The sequence below is a fragment of the Heteronotia binoei genome, chromosome 3 (genome assembly GCF_032191835.1).
Source record: "Heteronotia binoei isolate CCM8104 ecotype False Entrance Well chromosome 3, APGP_CSIRO_Hbin_v1, whole genome shotgun sequence".
NCBI lineage: Eukaryota > Metazoa > Chordata > Lepidosauria > Squamata > Gekkonidae > Heteronotia > Heteronotia binoei.
In genome coordinates, this window is record NC_083225.1 from 191136079 (window position 1) to 191156493 (window position 20415).

The 20415-nt window shown below is 50.6% G+C and overlaps 2 protein-coding genes across 2 annotated transcripts in view; one reads left to right on the plus strand and one right to left on the minus strand.

The window, feature by feature from the left end:
* UVRAG (UV radiation resistance associated) overlaps positions 1–5119 on the minus strand; it is a 161991-nt gene extending 156872 nt beyond the window's left edge. Inside the window, exon 1 of the mRNA XM_060235346.1 lies at positions 5111–5119. Within this exon, the coding sequence (XP_060091329.1) occupies positions 5111–5119 (9 nt within the window). The remainder of the gene's footprint in view (positions 1–5110) is intronic.
* An 11505-nt stretch (positions 5120–16624) lies between these two features.
* Positions 16625–20415, plus strand: part of LOC132569160 (diacylglycerol O-acyltransferase 2-like) — a 32484-nt gene continuing 28693 nt past the window's right edge. Inside the window, exons 1-2 of the mRNA XM_060235347.1 lie at positions 16625–16664; positions 16756–16875. Coding sequence (XP_060091330.1) covers positions 16625–16664; positions 16756–16875 — 160 coding nt within the window. The remainder of the gene's footprint in view (positions 16665–16755; positions 16876–20415) is intronic.

The following is a 20415-nucleotide window of genomic DNA, read 5'->3' on the forward strand; positions in this document are numbered from 1 at the left end:
GAGAAGCCATGTTAGGTCAGGCCAATGGCCCATCCAGTCCAACACTCTGTGTCACATAAGAACATAAGAGAAGCCATGTTGGATCAGGCCAATGGCCCATCCAGTCCAACACTCCGTGTCACATAAGAACGTAAGAGAAGCCATGTTGGATCAGGCCAGTGCCCATCCAGTCCAACACTCCGTGTCACATAAGAACATAAGAGAAGCCATGTTGGGTCAGGCCAGTGGCCCATCCAGGTCCAACACTCTGTGTCACATAAGAGAAGCCATGTTGGGTCAGGCCAATGGCCCATCCAGTCCAACACTCTGTGTCACATAAGAACATCAGAGAAGCCATGTAGGATCAGGCCAATGGCCCATCCAGTCCAACACTCTGTGTCACACAGTGGCCAAAAAACCAGGCGCCATCAGGAAGTCCATCAGTGGGGCCAGGACACTAGAAGCCCTCCCACTGTGCCCCCACCAACCACCCAGAATACAGAGCATCACTTCCCCAGAAATAGGAACATAAGAGAAGCCATGTTGGATCAGGCCAATGGCCCATCCAGTCCAACACCCTGTGTCACACAGTGGCCAAAAAAACCAGGTGCCATCAGGAAGTCCATCAGTGGGGCCAGGACACTAGAAGCCCTCCCACTGTTGCCCGCCCCCGCCAAACACCCAAGAATTAGAGTATCACTTGCTCCAGACAGAGAGTTCTAACTATACAGCTGCGCCTAATAGCCACTGATGGACCTCTGCTCCAGATGTTTATCTTATCCCCTCTTGAAGCTAGCTATGCTTGTAGCCGCCACCACCTCCTGTGGCAGTGAATTCCATGTGTTAGTGTTAATCACAGTGTCCTTTTATCCGTTCTAACCTGCCTGCTCAGCGATTCCATTGAGTGCCCACAAGTTCTCGTATTGTGAGAAAGGGAGAAAAGGACTTCTTTCTCTACCTTCTCTATCCCGTGCACAATCTTGTAAACCTCTATCTTGCATTCTGGGAGCCCAGTAGCACCTTTAAGACCAACCAAGTTTTATTCAGAACGTAAGCTTTCATATACATGCATACTTCATCAGACAAGGAACGAGGTATTATTATTATTATTATTGGTACAGTGAGCAGAGCTACATACACCTGGTGGGGCAGTGGTTAAGAACGCAAAGTGGTACAAAGTTAGAATCCAATGGCGGAATGGTAAAATTAACAAATGGAGAAAAACTTTGTGAGTTTGAGAAAACCCTCATTTTGGCCCAGGCTCACCAGCAATAGAATAATTAACAGACGTTCTCACATTCTGCGATGTTGCTGTTTTATTGGTTTCCCACGCTAATGCTACCCAGATCAAAGGTTTTCTCAATTTGTTAGTTTTACTATCCTGACACTGGATTTTAATTTTGCACTACTTTGCATTCTAAACCACTGCCAGCCAGCTATATGTAGCTCTGCTCACTGCACCCGTACATCTGAAGAACGTATGCATATATAGAGCCAGTTTGGTGTAGGTGAGAGCCAGTTTGGTGTAGTGGTTAAGTGTGTGGACTCTTATCTGGGAGAACCGGGTTTGATTCCCTGCTCCTCCACTTGCACCTGCTGGAATGGCCTTGGGTAAATAAAGTAAGTAAGTAAATTTTATTCTTATATCCCGACCTCCCCCGCCAAAAGGCGGGCTCAGGGCGGCTCACAGACATGGCAAGCCATGATTTTGTTAAAACAGATAACAATAATTTAAGATATGGTTCAGTTACATAAGTTAATTAAAGTTTAAAAATATAAAAATAAAAATCTGGGTCAGCCAGAGTTCTCTTATCTGGGAGAACCGGGTTTGATTCCCCACTCCTCCACTTGCAGCTGCTGGAATGGCCTTGGGTCAGCCAGAGCTCTCTTATCTGGGAGAACCGGGTTTGATTCCCCACTCCTCCACTTGCACCTGCTGGAATGGCCTTGGGTCAGCCAGAGCTCTCTTATCTGGGAGAACCGGGTTTGATTCCCCACTCCTCCACCGGCACCTTCTAGCATGGCCTTGGGTCAGCCAGAGCTCTGGCAGACGTTGTCCTTGAAAGGGCAGCTGCTGTGAGAGCCTTCTCAGCCCCACCCACCTCACAGGGTGTCTGTTGTGGGGGAGGAAGGTAAAGGAGATTGTGAGCCGCTCTGAGACTCTTTGGAGTGGAGGGCGGGATATAAATCCAATATCTTCATCTACCTCACAGGGTGTCTGTTGTGGGGGAGGAAGGTAAAGGAGATTGTGAGCCACTCTGAGACTCTTCGGAGTGGAGGGCGGGATATAAATCCAATATCTTCATCTACCTCACAGGGTGTCTGTTGTGGGGGAGGAAGGTAAAGGGAGATTGTGAGCCACTCTGAGACTCTTGAGTGGAGGGCGGGATATAAATCCAATATCTTCATCTACCTCACAGGGTGTCTGTTGTGGGGGGGGGGGGAGGGAAAGGAGATTTTGAGCCGCTCTGAGACTCTTGAGGGCGGGATATAAATCCAATATCTTCATCTAGCTCACAGGGTGTCTGTTGTGGGGGAGGAAGGTAAAGGAGATTGTGAGCCACTCTGAGACTCTTGAGTGGAGGGCGGGATATAAATCCAATATCTTCATCTACCTCACAGGGTGTCTGTTGTGGGGGGGGGGGGAGGGAAAGGAGATTTTGAGCCGCTCTGAGACTCTTGAGGGCGGGATATAAATCCAATATCTTCATCTAGCTCACAGGGTGTCTGTTGTGGGGGAGGAAGGTAAAGGAGATTATGAGCCACTCTGAGACTCTTGAGTGGAGGGCGGGATATAAATCCAATATCTTCATCTACCTCACAGGGTGTCTGTTGAGGGGAGGAAGAGAAAGGAGATTGTGAGCCGCTCTGAGACTCTTCGTAGTGGAGGGCGGGATATAAATCCAATATCTTCATCTACCTCACAGGGTGTCTGTTGAGGGGAGGAAGAGAAAGGAGATTGTGAGCCGCTCTGAGACTCTTCGGAGTGGAGGGCGGGATATAAATCCAATATCTCATCTACCTCACAGGGTGTCTGTTGGGGGGGAGGAAGGTAAAGGAGATTATGAGCCACTCTGAGACTCTTGAGTGGAGGGCGGGATATAAATCCAATATCTTCATCTACCTCACAGGGTGTCTGTTGAGGGGAGGAAGAGAAAGGAGATTGTGAGCCGCTCTGAGACTCTTCGTAGTGGAGGGCGGGATATAAATCCAATATCTTCATCTACCTTACAGGGTGTCTGTTGAGGGGAGGAAGAGAAAGGAGATTGTGAGCCGCTCTGAGACTCTTCGTAGTGGAGGGCGGGATATAAATCCAATATCTTCATCTACCTCACAGGGTGTCTGTTGAGGGGAGGAAGAGAAAGGAGATTGTGAGTCGCTCTGAGACTCTTCGGAGTGGAGGGCGCGATATAAATCCAATATCTCATCTACCTCACAGGGTGTCTGTTGGGGGGAGGAAGGTAAAGGAGATTGTGAGCCGCTCTGAGACTCTTCGGAGTGGAGGGCGGGATATAAATCCAATATCTTCATCTACCTCACAGGGTGTCTGTTGGGGGGAGGAAGGTAAAGGAGATTGTGAGCCGCTCTGAGACTCTTCGGAGTGGAGGGCGGGATATAAATCCAATATCTTCATCTACCTCACAGGGTGTCTGTTGAGGGGGGGAAGGTAAAGGCAATTGTGAGCCACTCTGAGACTCTTCGGAGTGGAGGGCGGGATATAAATCCAATATCTTCATCTACCTCACAGGGTGTCTGTTGGGGGGAGGAAGGGAAAGGAGATTGTGAGCCGCTCTGAGGACTCTTGAGTGGAGGGCGGGATATAAATCCAATGTCTTCATCTACCTCACAGGGTGTCTGTTGAGGGGAGGAAGAGAAAGGAGATTGTGAGCCGCTCTGAGACTCTTCGTAGTGGAGGGCGGGATATAAATCCAATATCTTCATCTACCTTACAGGGTGTCTGTGAGGGGAGGAAGAGAAAGGAGATTGTGAGCCGCTCTGAGACTCTTCGTAGTGGAGGGCGGGATATAAATCCAATATCTTCATCTACCTCACAGGGTGTCTGTTGAGGGGAGGAAGAGAAAGGAGATTGTGAGTCGCTCTGAGACTCTTCGGAGTGGAGGGGCGCGATATAAATCCAATATCTCATCTACCTCACAGGGTGTCTGTTGGGGGGAGGAAGGTAAAGGAGATTGTGAGCCGCTCTGAGACTCTTCGGAGTGGAGGGCGGGATATAAATCCAATATCTTCATCTACCTCACAGGGTGTCTGTTGGGGGGAGGAAGGTAAAGGAGATTGTGAGCCGCTCTGAGACTCTTCGTAGTGGAGGGCGGGATATAAATCCAATATCTTCATCTACCTCACAGGGTGTCTGTTGAGGGGGGGAAGGTAAAGGCAATTGTGAGCCACTCTGAGACTCTTCGGAGTGGAGGGCGGGATATAAATCCAATATCTTCATCTACCTCACAGGGTGTCTGTTGGGCGGAGGAAGGGAAAGGAGATTGTGAGCCGCTCTGAGACTCTTGAGTGGAGGGCGGGATATAAATCCAATGTCTTCTTCAATGCCTTCAATATTATGAAAGCTTCCATTCTGAATAAAACTTTGTTGGTCTTAAAGGTGCTCCTGGACTCCTGCTTTGTTCTATTGCTTCAGACCAACATGGCTGCCCACCTGAATTTATAGCTGTTGTGACATTGGTAAATTTTTATTGCAACAGGAGATGAGACGGATTTGATCATATGTACTGCATATATCCTTCTGTGAATTTAGTCTCTTGTGTTATATAATGCAAACTTTGGCAGAGCTGCTCTGGTTTAGGTCAACTGACATAATGGATTTAAGACTGCAGATGGAAATCTTCCTCCATGCCACTGTGGCCACACAGGAGAAAGTCATTTAGAAAGTATGATGGCAGTATGACAGTTATAATTCAAGAAGCGTTTGAAGGCAGATGCAGGGGTGGAATTCTAGCAGGAGCTCCTTTGCATACTAGGCTACACACCCCTGATGTAGCCAATCCTCCGAGAGCTGACAAGACTCTTTTTTGTAAGCTCTTGGAGGATTGGCTACATGAGGGGTGTGTGGCCTAATATGCAAAGGAGCTCCTGCTAGAATTCCACTCCTGGAATTTACGTAGTTCATCTTCCGGTGATGTCAGGGAGAATGTGGCATATACAAATGAGTTATGCAGATAAGTTGTGCTAATGAGCCCCGGTACCTCTTTTTCTTGGTGCTTTGGGGGGGCACAGTGGGAGGGCTTCTCATGTCCTGGACCTCCTGATGGCACCTGGTTTTTTAGGCCACCGTGTGACACAGAGTGTTGGACTGGATGGGCCATTGGCCTGATCCAACAGAGCTTCTCTTATGTTCTTATGTGACACAGAGTGTTGGATTGGCCTGATCCATCATGGCTTCTCTTATGTTCTTATGTGACACAGAGTGTTGGACTGGATGGGCCATTGGCCTGATCCATCATGGCTTCTCTTATGTTCTTATGTGACACAGAGTGTTGGACTGGATGGGCCATTGGCCTGATCCAACAGGGCTTCTCTTATGTTCTCGTGTGACACAGAGTGTTGGACTGGATGGGCCATTGGCCTGATCCATCATGGCTTCTCTTATGTTCTTATGTGACACAGAGTGTTGGACTGGATGGGCCATTGGCCTGATCCAACAGGGCTTCTCTTATGTTCTTATGTGACACAGAGTGTTGGACTGGATGGGCCATTGGCCTGATCCAACATGGCTTCTCTTATGTTCTTATGTGACACAGAGTGTTGGACTGGATGGGCCATTGCCCTGATCCATCATGGCTTCTCTTATGTGACACAGAGTGTTGGACTGGATGGGCCACTGGCCTGATCCAACAGGGCTTCTCTTATGTTCTTATGTGACACAGAGTGTTGGACTGGATGGGCCATTGGCCTGATCCAACATGGCTTCTCTTATATTCTTATGTGACACAGAGTGTTGGACTGGATGGGCCACTGGCCTGATCCAAAATGGCTTCTCTTATGTTCTTATGTGACATAGAGTGTTGGACTGGATGGGCCATTAGCCTGATCCAACATGGCTTCTATTATGTTCTTATGTGACATAGAGTGTTGGACTGGATGGGCCATTGGCCTGATCCAACATGGCTTCTCTTATGTTCTTATGTGACATAGGGTGTTGGACTGGATGGGCCATTGGCCTGATCCAACAGGGCTTCTCTTATGTGGACACAGAGTGTTGGACTGGATGGGCAATTGGCCTGATCCAACATGGCTTCTCTTATGCTCTCATGTGACACAGAGTGTTGGACTGGATGGGGCATTGGCCTGATCCAACATGGCTTCTCTTATGTTCTTGTGTGACACAGAGAGTTGGACTGGATGGGCCATTGGCCTGATCCAACATGGCCTCTCTTATGTTCTTATGTGACATAGAGTGTTGGACTGGATGGGCCACTGGCCTGATCCAACAGGGCTTCTCTTATGTTCTTATGTGACACAGAGTGTTGGACTGGATGGGCCATTGGCCTGATTCAACATGGCTTCTCTTATGTTCTTATGTGACACAGAGTATTGGACTGGATGGGCCATTGGCATGATCCAACAGGGCTTCTCTTATATGACACAGAGTGTTGGACTGGATGGGCCATTGGCCTGATCCAACATGGCTTCTTTTATGTTCTTATATCTGGGGCAGTGATGCTCTGTCTTCTGACTTGGTGCTTCGAAGGCAACAGTGGGAGGGTTTCTGGAGTCCTGGCCCCCACTGGTGGACCTCTGGACGGTGCCTGCATTTTGGCCACTGTGTGACACAGAACATTGGACTGGATAGGCCATTGGCGTCATCCAACATGGTTTCTCTGAGGTTCTTATGTTCTACAAAAATCACCCCTTGTAAGAGCGCGTGGACGCAATAACAAATCCACATTGTTCCTGGTAAATTCTGGTTCAGTCCTGAAGCCAGAATCCAGAGTTGTGCATCTTGTCTTCTGGTCAGTCTTCCTCTGAGGGAGTTAACAGAACTTTGGGTTCCTAGGAACTGTAAACGTCTCTGGCTGCTCGGCCAAATAGGCTATTCGGGTTGTTGTGGAGGTGTTTGCTTATCAACTGTGAATTTAGTCTCTTGTGGTTTTATTATGCAACCTTTGGCAGAGCTGTTCCAGTTTAGGTCGATTGAAATAATGGGTTTAAGGCTGCAGTCATGCTGCCAGGGATCCGTCTATTAATCTCCTTGAGAATCTCAGCCAGGCTTCTGAAACGCCTGAACGAGCAGCCCGTTCGTTTGGCTTGAGTACGTGGAATCTTGGCTCTGCGTTTGAAATCTGACCCTCCCAGAAGTGGGGGACCCGTTTCCTTGTGAGCGCCTTGGAAGTGCCGGACGCCCTTTGTTAATCCTGAAAGTGGTCCGAAGAGGATAAATAGAACCGAGACGTGGGAAAGCCTTGGAGTGTGCAATTGAGCAACTTGGAAAAACGGCACAGAGTGCTTAGGAGTTTCTACACCTGTGAAACCGGAGGGTTGCATTACCGTGACGTGCTTTGGGGACTGTCCTGGTTTGGAGTGCTTTTCATTTCAAATGGCTCGAGGGGTGAGAATTGGCAGCTCAGCCCTGTTGAATACAGTGACCCCCGATCACAGGTTACGGGGAATGCACGTACAATCTGGCACAGTGTACACTTGATTTTTCTCTGTATGTGCATTGACTGTGTATACACTGTACACAAAGCCAGTTTGGCGTAGTGAATAAGTGCGCAGACTCTTATCTGGGAGAACCGGGTTTGATTCCCCACTTCTCCACTTGAAGCTGCTGGAATGGCCTTGGGTCAGCCAGAGCTCTCTATCTGGGAGAACCGGGTTTGATTCCCCACTCCTCCACTTGAAGCTGCTGGAATGGCCTTGGGTCAGCCAGAGCTCTCTTATCTGGGAGAACCGGGTTTGATTCCCCACTCCTCCACTTGCAGCTCCTGGAATGGCCTTGGGTCAGCCAGAGCTCTCTTATCTGGGAGAACCGGGTTTGATTCCCAATCCTCCACTTGCAGCTGCTGGAATGGCCTTGGGTCAGCCATAACTCTCTTATCTGGGAGAACCGTGTTTGATTCCCAATCCTCCACTTGCAGCTGCTGGAATGGCCTTGGGTCAGCCAGAGCTCTCTTATCTGGAAGAACCGGGTTTGATTCCCCACTCCTCCACTTGCAGCTGCTGGAATGGCCTTGGGTCAGCCAGAGCTCTCTTCTCTGGGAGAACCGGGTTTGATTCCCCCACTCCTCCACTTGCAGCTGCTGGAATGGCCTTGGGTCAGCCGTAGCTCTCTTACCTGGGAGAACCGGGTTTGATTCCCCACTCCTCCACTTGCAGCTGCTGGAATGGCCTTGGGTCAGCCAGAGCTCTCATCTGGGAGAACCGGGTTTGATTCCCCACTCCTCCACTTGCAGCTGCTGGAATGGCCTTGGGTCAGCCAGAGCTCTCTTCTCTGGGAGAACCGGGTTTGATTCCCCCACTCCTCCACTTGCAGCTGCTGGAATGGCCTTGGGTCAGCCATAGCTCTCTTACCTGGGAGAACCGGGTTTGATTCCCCACTCCTCCACTTGCAGCTGCTGGAATGGCCTTGGGTCAGCCATAGCTCTCTTACCTGGGAGAACCGGGTTTGATTCCCTACTCCTCCACTTGCAGCTGCTGGAATGGCCTTGGGTCAGCCAGAGCTCTCTTATCTGGGAGAACCGGGTTTGATTCCCCACTCCTCCACTTGCAGCTGCTGGAATGGCCTTGGGTCAGCCAGAGTTCTCTTATCTGGGAGAACCGGGTTTGATTCCCCCACTCCTCCACTTGCAGCTGCTGGAATGGCCTTGGGTCAGCCAGAGCTCTCTTATATGGGAGAACCGGGTTTGACTCCTCCACTCCTCCACTTGCACCTGCTGGAAAGGCCTTGGGTCAGCCAGAGCTCTCTTATCTGGGAGAACCGGGTTTGATTCCTCCACTCCCCCACTTACAGCTGCTGGAATAGCTTTGGGTCAGCCATAGCTCTCTTATCTGGGAGAACCTAGTTTGATTCCTCCACTTACAGCTGCTGGAATGGTTTTGGGTCTGCTAGAGCTCTCTCATCTAGGAGAACCGGGTTTGATTCCTCCACTCTCCCACTTACAGCTGCTGGAATAGCCTTGGGTCAGCCATAGCTCTCTTATCTGGGAGAACCAGATTTGATTCCGCCACTCCTCCACTTGCCCCCGCTGGAATGGCCTTGGGTCTGGCAGAGGTTGTCCTTGAAAGGGCAGCTTCTGTCAGAGCTCTCTGGACCCCACCTTCCTCACAGGGTGTCTGTTGTGGGGGAGGAAGGTAAAGGAGATTGTAGGCTGCTCTGAGACTCATTCAGAGTAAAGGATGGGGTATAAATCCAATATCATAATCCTTCTTTCTTCTCCTCTTCCTTCTCCTCCTCCTCGTCTTATGTTACATTTCACATACTGAATTGGATTCCCACTCCATCAAGGTCAGTTTGCTATTGAGAGCCAGTTTGGTGTGGTGGTTAAGAGTGTGCTGGACTCTAATCTGGAAAACAGGATTTGATTTCCTCACTCCTCCACATGCAGCAGCTGGGTGACCTTGGGTCAGTCACAGTGCTCTCTCAGCCTCACCTACCTCACAGGGTGTCTGTTGTGGGTAGAGGAAGGGAAGGAGATTAGAAGCCCCTCTGAGACTCCGAGTGGAGGGTGGGGTATAAAGCCAATCTCCTCCTCCTCCATCGCCTCCTCTTATCATAAGTGGCTCTCCAGGGTCTCAGGCAGAGGTCTTTCATATCACCTTCTGCCTGGTCCTTTTTAATTGGAGATGGTGGGGACTGAGCCTGGAACCGTCAGTAAAGCAGATACTAAAAAGAAACAGGCAGACGGTGACGTGAAAGACCTTTGCCTGAGTGCTTGGAGAGCAGCTGTGGCTTTGATTCCCCACTCCTCCACTTGCACCTGCTGGAATGGCCTTGGGTCAGCCAGAGTTCTCTTATCTGGGAGAACCGGGTTTGATTCCCCACTCCTCCACTTGCAGCTGCTGGAATGGCCTTGGGTCAGCCAGAGCTCTCTTATCTGGGAGAACCGGGTTTGATTTCCCCACTCCTCCACTTGCACCTGCTGGAATGGCCTTGGGTCAGCCAGAGCTCTCTTCTCTAGGAGAACCAGGTTTGATTCCCCACTCCTCCACTTGCACCTGCTGGAATGGCCTTGGGTCAGCCAGAGCTCTCATCTGGGAGAACCGGGTTTGATTCCCCACTCCTCCACTTGCAGCTGCTGGAATGGCCTTGGGTCAGCCAGAGCTCTCTTCTCTGGGAGAACCGGGTTTGATTCCCCCACTCCTCCACTTGCAGCTGCTGGAATGGCCTTGGGTCAGCCATAGCTCTCTTACCTGGGAGAACCGGGTTTGATTCCCCACTCCTCCACTTGCAGCTGCTGGAATGGCCTTGGGTCAGCCATAGCTCTCTTACCTGGGAGAACCGGGTTTGATTCCCTACTCCTCCACTTGCAGCTGCTGGAATGGCCTTGGGTCAGCCAGAGCTCTCTTATCTGGGAGAACCGGGTTTGATTCCCCACTCCTCCACTTGCAGCTGCTGGAATGGCCTTGGGTCAGCCAGAGTTCTCTTATCTGGGAGAACCGGGTTTGATTCCCCCACTCCTCCACTTGCAGCTGCTGGAATGGCCTTGGGTCAGCCAGAGCTCTCTTATATGGGAGAACCGGGTTTGACTCCTCCACTCCTCCACTTGCACCTGCTGGAAAGGCCTTGGGTCAGCCAGAGCTCTCTTATCTGGGAGAACCGGGTTTGATTCCTCCACTCCCCCACTTACAGCTGCTGGAATAGCCTTGGGTCAGCCATAGCTCTCTTATCTGGGAGAACCTAGTTTGATTCCTCCACTTACAGCTGCTGGAATGGTTTTGGGTCTGCTAGAGCTCTCTCATCTAGGAGAACCGGGTTTGATTCCTCCACTCTCCCACTTACAGCTGCTGGAATAGCCTTGGGTCAGCCATAGCTCTCTTATCTGGGAGAACCAGATTTGATTCCGCCACTCCTCCACTTGCCCCCGCTGGAATGGCCTTGGGTCTGGCAGAGGTTGTCCTTGAAAGGGCAGCTTCTGTCAGAGCTCTCTGGACCCCACCTTCCTCACAGGGTGTCTGTTGTGGGGGAGGAAGGTAAAGGAGATTGTAGGCTGCTCTGAGACTCATTCAGAGTAAAGGATGGGGTATAAATCCAATATCATAATCCTTCTTTCTTCTCCTCTTCCTTCTCCTCCTCCTCGTCTTATGTTACATTTCACATACTGAATTGGATTCCCACTCCATCAAGGTCAGTTTGCTATTGAGAGCCAGTTTGGTGTGGTGGTTAAGAGTGTGCTGGACTCTAATCTGGAAAACAGGATTTGATTTCCTCACTCCTCCACATGCAGCAGCTGGGTGACCTTGGGTCAGTCACAGTGCTCTCTCAGCCTCACCTACCTCACAGGGTGTCTGTTGTGGGTAGAGGAAGGGAAGGAGATTAGAAGCCCCTCTGAGACTCCGAGTGGAGGGTGGGGTATAAAGCCAATCTCCTCCTCCTCCATCGCCTCCTCTTATCATAAGTGGCTCTCCAGGGTCTCAGGCAGAGGTCTTTCATATCACCTTCTGCCTGGTCCTTTTTAATTGGAGATGGTGGGGACTGAGCCTGGAACCGTCAGTAAAGCAGATACTAAAAAGAAACAGGCAGACGGTGACGTGAAAGACCTTTGCCTGAGTGCTTGGAGAGCAGCTGTGGCTTTGATTCCCCACTCCTCCACTTGCACCTGCTGGAATGGCCTTGGGTCAGCCAGAGTTCTCTTATCTGGGAGAACCGGGTTTGATTCCCCACTCCTCCACTTGCAGCTGCTGGAATGGTCTTGGGTCAGCCAGAGCTCTCTTATCTGGGAGAACCGGGTTTGATTTCCCCACTCCTCCACTTGCACCTGCTGGAATGGCCTTGGGTCAGCCAGAGCTCTCTTCTCTAGGAGAACCAGGTTTGATTCCCCACTCCTCCACTTGCACCTGCTGGAATGGCCTTGGGTCAGCCAGAGCTCTCTTCTCTAGGAGAACCAGGTTTGATTCCCCACTCCTCCACTTGCACCTGCTGGAATGGCCTTGGGTCAGCCAGAGCTCTCTTCTCTAGGAGAACCAGGTTTGATTCCCCACTCCTCCACTTGCACCTGCTGGAATGGCCTTGGGTCAGCCAGAGCTCTCTTCTCTAGGAGAACCAGGTTTGATTCCCCACTCCTCCACTTGCACCTGCTGGAATGGCCTTGGGTCAGCCAGAGCTCTCTTCTCTAGGAGAACCAGGTTTGATTCCCCACTCCTCCACTTGCACCTGCTGGAATGGCCTTAGGTCAGCCATAGCTCTCTTCTCTAAGAGAACCAGGTTTGATTCCCCACTCCTCCACTTGCACCTGCTGGAATGGCCTTGGGTCAGCCAGAGCTCTCTTATCTGGGAGAACCGGGATTGATTCCCCACTCCTCCACTTGCAGCTGCTGGAATGGCCTTGGGTCAGCCAGAGCTCTCTTATCTGGGAGAACCGGGTTTGATTCCCCACTCCTCCACTTGCAGCTGCTGGAATGGCCTTGGGTCAGCCAGAGCTCTCTTATCTGGGAGAACCGGGTTTGATTCTCCCACTCCTCCACTTGCACCTGCTGGAATGGCCTTAGGTCAGCCAGAGCTCTCTTATCTGGGAGTACCGGGTTTGATTCTCCCACTCCTCCACTTGCACCTGCTGGAATGGCCTTGGGTCAGCCAGAGCTCTCTTCTCTAGGAGAACCAGGTTTGATTCCCCACTCCTCCACTTGCACCTGCTGGAATGGCCTTAGGTCAGCCATAGCTCTCTTCTCTAGGAGAACCAGGTTTGATTCCCCACTCCTCCACTTGCACCTGCTGGAATGGCCTTGGGTCAGCCAGAGCTCTCTTATCTGGGAGAACCGGGATTGATTCCCCACTCCTCCACTTGCAGCTGCTGGAATGGCCTTGGGTCAGCCAGAGCTCTCTTATCTGGGAGAACCGGGTTTGATTCCCCACTCCTCCACTTGCACCTGCTGGAATGGCTTTGGGTCAGCCATAGCTCTCTTCTCTGGGAGAACCAGGTTTGATTCCCCACTCCTCCACTTGCACCTGCTGGAATGGCCTTAGGTCAGCCATAGCTCTCTTCTCTGGGAGAACCAGGTTTGATTCCCCACTCCTCCACTTGCACCTGCTGGAATGGCCTTGGGTCAGCCAGAGCTCTCTTCTCTAGGAGAACCAGGTTTGATTCCCCACTCCTCCACTTACACCTGCTGGAATGGCCTTAGGTCAGCCATAGCTCTCTTCTCTAGGAGAACCAGGTTTGATTCCCCACTCCTCCACTTGCACCTGCTGGAATGGCCTTGGGTCAGCCAGAGCTCTCTTATCTGGGAGAACCGGGATTGATTCCCCACTCCTCCACTTGCAGCTGCTGGAATGGCCTTGGGTCAGCCAGAGCTCTCTTATCTGGGAGAACCGGGTTTGATTCCCCACTCCTCCACTTGCACCTGCTGGAATGGCCTTGGGTCAGCCAGAGCTCTCTTATCTGGGAGAACCGGGTTTGATTCCCCACTCCTCCACTTGCAGCTGCTGGAATGGCCTTGGGTTAACCATAGCTCTCTTATCTGGGAGAACCGGGATTGATTCCCCACTCCTCCACTTGCAGCTGCTGGAATGGCCTTGGGTCAGCCAGAGCTCTCTTATCTGGGAGAACCGGGTTTGATTCCCCACTCCTCCACTTGCACCTGCTGGAATGGCCTTAGGTCAGCCATAGCTCTCTTCTCTGGGAGAACCAGGTTTGATTCCCCACTCCTCCACTTGCACCTGCTGGAATGGCCTTGGGTCAGCCAGAGCTCTCTTCTCTAGGAGAACCAGGTTTGATTCCCCACTCCTCCACTTACACCTGCTGGAATGGCCTTAGGTCAGCCATAGCTCTCTTCTCTAGGAGAACCAGGTTTGATTCCCCACTCCTCCACTTGCACCTGCTGGAATGGCCTTGGGTCAGCCAGAGCTCTCTTATCTGGGAGAACCGGGATTGATTCCCCACTCCTCCACTTGCAGCTGCTGGAATGGCCTTGGGTCAGCCAGAGCTCTCTTATCTGGGAGAACCGGGTTTGATTCCCCACTCCTCCACTTGCACCTGCTGGAATGGCCTTGGGTCAGCCAGAGCTCTCTTATCTGGGAGAATCGGGTTTGATTCCCCACTCCTCCACTTGCAGCTGCTGGAATGGCCTTGGGTTAACCATAGCTCTCTTATCTGGGAGAACCGGGTTTGATTCCCCACTCCTCCACTTGCAACTGCTGGAATGGCCTTGGGTCAGCCATAGCTCTCTTATCTGGGAGAACCGGGTTTGATTCCCCACTCCTCCACTTGCAACTGCTGGAATGGCCTTAGGTCAGCCATAGCTCTCTTCTCTAGGAGAATCAGGTTTGATTCCCCACTCCTCCACTTGCACCTGCTGGAATGGCCTTGGGTCAGCCAGAGCTCTCTTATCTGGGAGAACTGGGATTGATTCCCCACTCTTCCACTTGCAGCTGCTGGAATGGCCTTGGGTCAGCCAGTGCTCTCTTATCTGGGAGAACCGGGTTTGATTCCCCACTCCTCCACTTGCACCTGCTGGAATGGCCTTGGGTCAGCCAGAGCTCCCTTATCTGGGAGAACCGGGTTTGATTCCCCACTCCTTCACTTGCAGCTGCTGGAATGGCCTTGGGTTAACCATAGCTCTCTTATCTGGGAGAACCGGGTTTGATTCCCCACTCCTCCACTTGCACCTGCTGGAATGGCCTTGGGTCAGCCAGAGCTCTCTTATCTTGGAGAACCGGGTTTGATTCCCCACTCCTCCACTTGCACCTGCTGGAATGGCCTTGGGTCCGCCATAGCTCTGGCAGAGGTTGTCCTTGAAAGGGCAGCTTCTGTGAGTGCCCTCTCCAGCCCCACCCACGTCACAGAGTGTCTGTTGTGGGGGAGGAAGGTAAAGGAGATTGTAGGCCACTCTGAGACTCTTTGGAGTGGAGGGCGGGATATAAATCCCATAAAACCAGAAGTTAAGCTCTAGTCTGCAAAGGCTCTTGGAATGTCCTGTGTGTTTGGGCAAATCTGTTAATATGTCACTTCCGCGCCTCTGTTTTGCTTGCAGATTAGAGAACGTCTTGTAAACAAAATCGGGGCCCGCCAAAACCATTGGTTTCCATAGTCCAGTTCGTTAGCAAGTTAAAACAGCCGTCTGACTCGCTGCTTAACCTTAACAAAAAAAGATGGGCTGGAATCTTCCTGGCTTGGACTCTTTCTCCTGCGATGCTCGGGGCAGAGCGGGAGAGAGCTGTGGCTGAATTGTGAAGGTCGTTGACTTCAGTTGTACTCTCAGCTGACGTCTCGTGACCAGGGAAGACAAATTTCAGGGTGATGCTGCCATGCCTGCTTGGTCATTTGACAATAATTGACTCGCGGAGGACTCTGCTTTTTAGTTTTTGGAGCAGGTATCATCCTGCTGTTCCTCTCTCCTTCCTGGAACAGAGGGGGATATAAAAACTGTAGGTCGGAGCCAACGTTCCCTCTAAGCTGTGGAGCCTTGTGAGCATAATTCTACTTTGTGAGCTGCTGGCATTCAAGTGGTGAGCTGCTGTGTAAATGAGAGTGCTCTGGGGCCATTGTTTTCCTGAGCTAAGACAAAAAGGGGTGAGCTGGAGGCTAAAAATCTGTGGGCTAGCTCATGCTAGCTCGGCTTAGAGGGAACTCTGTTCAAAGCCATGGGCGGGGCTTCTTTTGTAGTGGGAACTCCTTTGCATATTAGGCCACACCTCCCTGATGCAGCCAGTGCTCCTGGAGCTTACAGTAGGCCATGCACTAAGAGCCCTGTAAGCTTCAGGAGGATTGGCTACATCAGGGAGGTGTGGCCCAGGGGTGGGATTCTAGCAGAAGCTTCTTTGCATATTAGGCCACACCTCCCTGATGCAGCCAATCCTCCTGGAGCTTACAGTAGGCCCTGTTCTAACAGCCCTGTATGCTCTTGGAGGATTGGCTACATCAGGGAGGTGTGGCCCAGGGGTGGAATTCTAGCAGAAGCTCCTTTGCATATTAGGCCACACACCCCTGATGCAGCCAATCCTCCTGATACAGCCAATCCTCCTGGAACTTACAGTAGGCCTTGTACTAAGAGCCCTGTAAGCTCTTGGAGGATTGGCTACATCAGGGAGGTGTGGCCCAGGGGTGGGATTCTAGCAGAAGCTCCTTTGCATATTAGGCCACACCTCCCTGATGTGGCCAATCCTCCTGGAGTTTACAGTAGGCCCTGCACTAAGAGCCCTGGAAGCTCCTGGAGGATTGGCTACATCAGGGAGGTGTGGCCCAGGGGTGGGATTCTAGCAGAAGCTCCTTTCATATTAGGCCACACACCCCTGATGCAGCCAATCCTCCTGGAGCTTACAGTAGGCCCAGTACTAAGAGCCCTGTATGCTTTTGGAGGATTGGCTATCACAGGGCCTAATATGCAAAGGAGTTCCTGCTACAAAAAAAAAAAAAAGCCTTGATTACACAACATTGTGCCTTCACACTGCTTCGAAATCTTGGGTGCATATTGTGCCCTGCACACTCACAGTGGGGGAAACGTCCAGATTAGTCTTATGCCGATGCAGCGAATCAATTCTTACCCTTTCAAGGCACCTGTAGGTTGGCTGACAACAATGCAGTTATGTTATTCTGTACTGTATTCTGTACTCACGGCTGGTGGACCACCAACTTTCTCTTCTCTCGTCTTCAGGGAGGGGTTCCAGCGTCCTTTCGGCCCTTCAAGACCTGTCCTGGCTCTCCAAATCCAAAGTTGAGAAACAGCTGCAGATTATATCCGTGCTGCAATGGATACTGACCTTCCTGTTCCTGGGTAAGTGTTGCGGCTGCCCAAAAGGCTTGGGTGGGTGCGGGAGGCCTCTGTGTTTGGGTTTTGCGCATGTTGGAGAACACATCCGACTTCTCTTCTGAGGGGCTCTTAGATCTTCCCTTCTGCCTCCGCTGCCCCCACAAACCAGGTTATGACCCATTCAGCCTGCATCACTCATAAGAACATAAGAGAGGCCATGTTGGATCAGGCCAGTGGCCCCTCCAGTCCAACACTCTGGGTCACATAAGAACATAAGAGAAGCCATGTTGGATCAGGCCAGTGGCCCATCCAGTCAAACACTCTGTGTCACATAAGAACATAAGAGAAGCCCTGTTGGATCAGGCCAATGGCCCCTCCAGTCCAACACTCAGTGTCACATAAGAACATAAGAGAAGCCATGTTGGATCAGGCCAGTGGCCCCTCCAGTCCAACACTCTGGGTCACATAAGAACATAAGAGAAGCCATGTTGGATCAGGCCAATGGCCCATCCAGTCCAACACTCTGGGTCACTTAAGAACATAAGAGAAGCCATGTTGGATCAGGCCAGTGGCCCCTCCAGTCCAACACTCTGTGTCACATAAGAACATAAGAGAAGCCATGTTGGATCAGGCCAGTGGCCCCTCCAGTCCAACACTCTGTGTCACATAAGAACATAAGAGAAGCCATGTTGGATCAGACCAATGGCCCATCCAGTTCAACACTCTGTGTCACATAAGAACATAAGAGAAGCCATGTTGGATCAGGCCAGTGGCCCCTCCAGTCCAACACTCTGTGTCACATAAGAACATCAGAGAAGCCATGTTGGATCAGGCCAGTGGCCCCTCCAGTCCAACACTCTGTGTCACATAAGAACATCAGAGAAGCCATGTTGGATCAGGCCAGTGGCCCCTCCAGTCCAACACTCTGTGTCACATAAGAACATCAGAGAAGCCATGTTGGATCAGGCCAGTGGCCCCTCCAGTCCAACACTCTGTGTCACATAAGAACATAAGAGAAGCCATGTTGGATCAGACCAATGGCCCATCCAGTTCAACACTCTGTGTCACATAAGAACATAAGAGAAGCCATGTTGGATCAGGCCAGTGGCCCCTCCAGTCCAACACTCTGTGTCACATAATAACATCAGAGAAGCCATGTTGGATCAGGCCAATGGCCTGTCCAGTCCAACACTCTGTGTCACATAAGAACATAAGAGAAGCCATGTTGGATCAGGCCAGTGGCCCCTCCAGTCCAACACTCTGTGTCACATAAGAACATCAGAGAAGCCATGTTGGATCAGGCCAATGGCCCGTCCAGTCCAACACTCTGTGTCACATAAGAACATCAGAGAAGCCATGTTGGATCAGGCCAGTGGCCCATCCAGTCCAACACTCTGTGTCACATAAGAACATAAGAGAAGCCATGTTGGATCAGGCCAGTGGCCCCTCCAGTCCAACACTCTGTGTCACATAAGAACATCAGAGAAGCCATGTTGGATCAGGCCAATGGCCTGTCCAGTCCAACACTCTGTGTCACATAAGAACATAAGAGAAGCCATGTTGGATCAGGCCAGTGGCCCATCCAGTCCAGCACTGTGTCACATAAGAACATAAGAGAAGCCCTGGGGGGCTTCTAGTGGGGCCAGGACACTAGAAGCTCTCCCACTGTGCCCCCCCCGCAAGCATCAAGAAGTCAGAGCATCACTGCCCCAGTCATAAGAACACAAGAGAAGCCATGTTGGATCAGGCCAGTGGCCCCTCCAGTCCAACACTCTGTGTGACATAAGAACATCAGAGAAGCCATGTTGGATCAGTCCAATGGCGCATCCAGTCCAACACTCTGTGTCACATAAGAACGTAAGAGAAGCCCTGATGGATCAAACAATAAATAAACAATAAATAAAACTTGGGAACAAAGCAGGAGTTAAGTGCTACCTTTAAGACCAACCAATTTTTATTTAGAATGTAAGCTTCATGTCCTCTTAAGCAAACTTCCTCAGACAAGGAATCCGGCACAGTGAGCAAAGCCATACAGAGCTGAGCCGAGCCACACATAGCTGGTATGCGGTGGCCCAGAATGCAACATGGTACAGATTTAAGAACCAATGACAGTGAAGTAAAATTATCTGGTAGGCCAGTTGTTTACAATGTAAAATGGTACAATGACAGAATAGTGAAATTGGTAAAACAAATCTGATATTAGGAATTACAGAACTGAGCAATCTGTGGGGGAACACTTTAACCTTCCAAAGCATTCAACGGGAGACCTCAAGGTAGCTTGTTTTACTGCAAAGGAACTTCAAGAACAGAACGGAGAGAGAAATTGCTGAATGACAAATTATTATGAAACTCGGAACAAACACCTCCCCAGGACTGAACAGGGATATTGGTTTTTTTTCTCTCATTACAGCTGCTAAACCCAATCTCAGTGAGTACAGCTATACACCCACAGTATTCCAATACGTTTCTCTTTTAGAATTGCGTATCAGTATAATTATTTGCATTGACATAATCAAAATAGGGATATTGGCTGTATATCTCATTGCATATGCTTTACCCATTTTCACTCTATTTTATCACATTCCTTTTTCCGACGGCAAACTAGAATCATGTTGACATGTTAAAAAGTAAATGAGGTGGACAAGAACATCACTATCCAATGCATTTCTCTCTTAGCTGTATTGACACACTCAAACAGGGACTTTGGTTGCTTATCCCATTACATATATTGAACCCATCTCCCATTGTCATGGACGGACAATCTCACATTTGGACGTACTGCTGTTTTGTTGCTTTCGCATGCTCCTGCGACTCAGATCAAAGGTTTGCTCAATTTGTTAATTGTACTATTCTGTCATTGTACCATTTTACACTCTAAACCACTGGCCTACCGGATAATTTTACTTCGCCGTCATTGGTTCTTAAATCTGTACCGTGTTGCATTCTGGGCCACTGCCTGCCAGCTATGTATGGCTCTGCTCAGCTCTGTATGGCTTTGCTCACTGTGCTGGATACCTCCTCTGAGGAAGTGTGCTTAAGAGCACACGAAGCTTACGTTCGGAATAAAAACTGGTTGTTCTTAAAGGTGAAACTTGACTCCTGCTTTTTTCTCAAGTTTTATTTATTGTTTGCACGCCTGCTTTTCTCCTGCCCCTTTCAGGACCCAGTCTCGAACCTGTTCTCATCTTTCCCATCCCTGTGGTACCAGTTTGGTGCAGTGATTAAGTGCGCGGATTCTTATCTGGGAGAATCGGGTTTGACTCCTCCACTTGCACCTGCTGGAATGGCCTTCGGTCAGCCATAGCTCTGGCAGAGGTTGTCCTTGAAAGGGCAGCTGCTGTCAGAGCCCTCTCAGCCCCACCCACTTCTCAGGGTGTTGTGGGGGAGGAAGATAAAGGAGATTGTGAGCTGCTCTGAGGCTCTAAGATTCGGAGTGGGGGGCGGGATATAAATCCAATATCATCTTCTTCTTTTGTCTCATGGCCAGTGTTCCCTCTAAGCTGTGGAGTCTTGCGAGCAAAAATTCTATTTTGTGAGCTACCGGGACTAAAGTTGTGAGCTCCT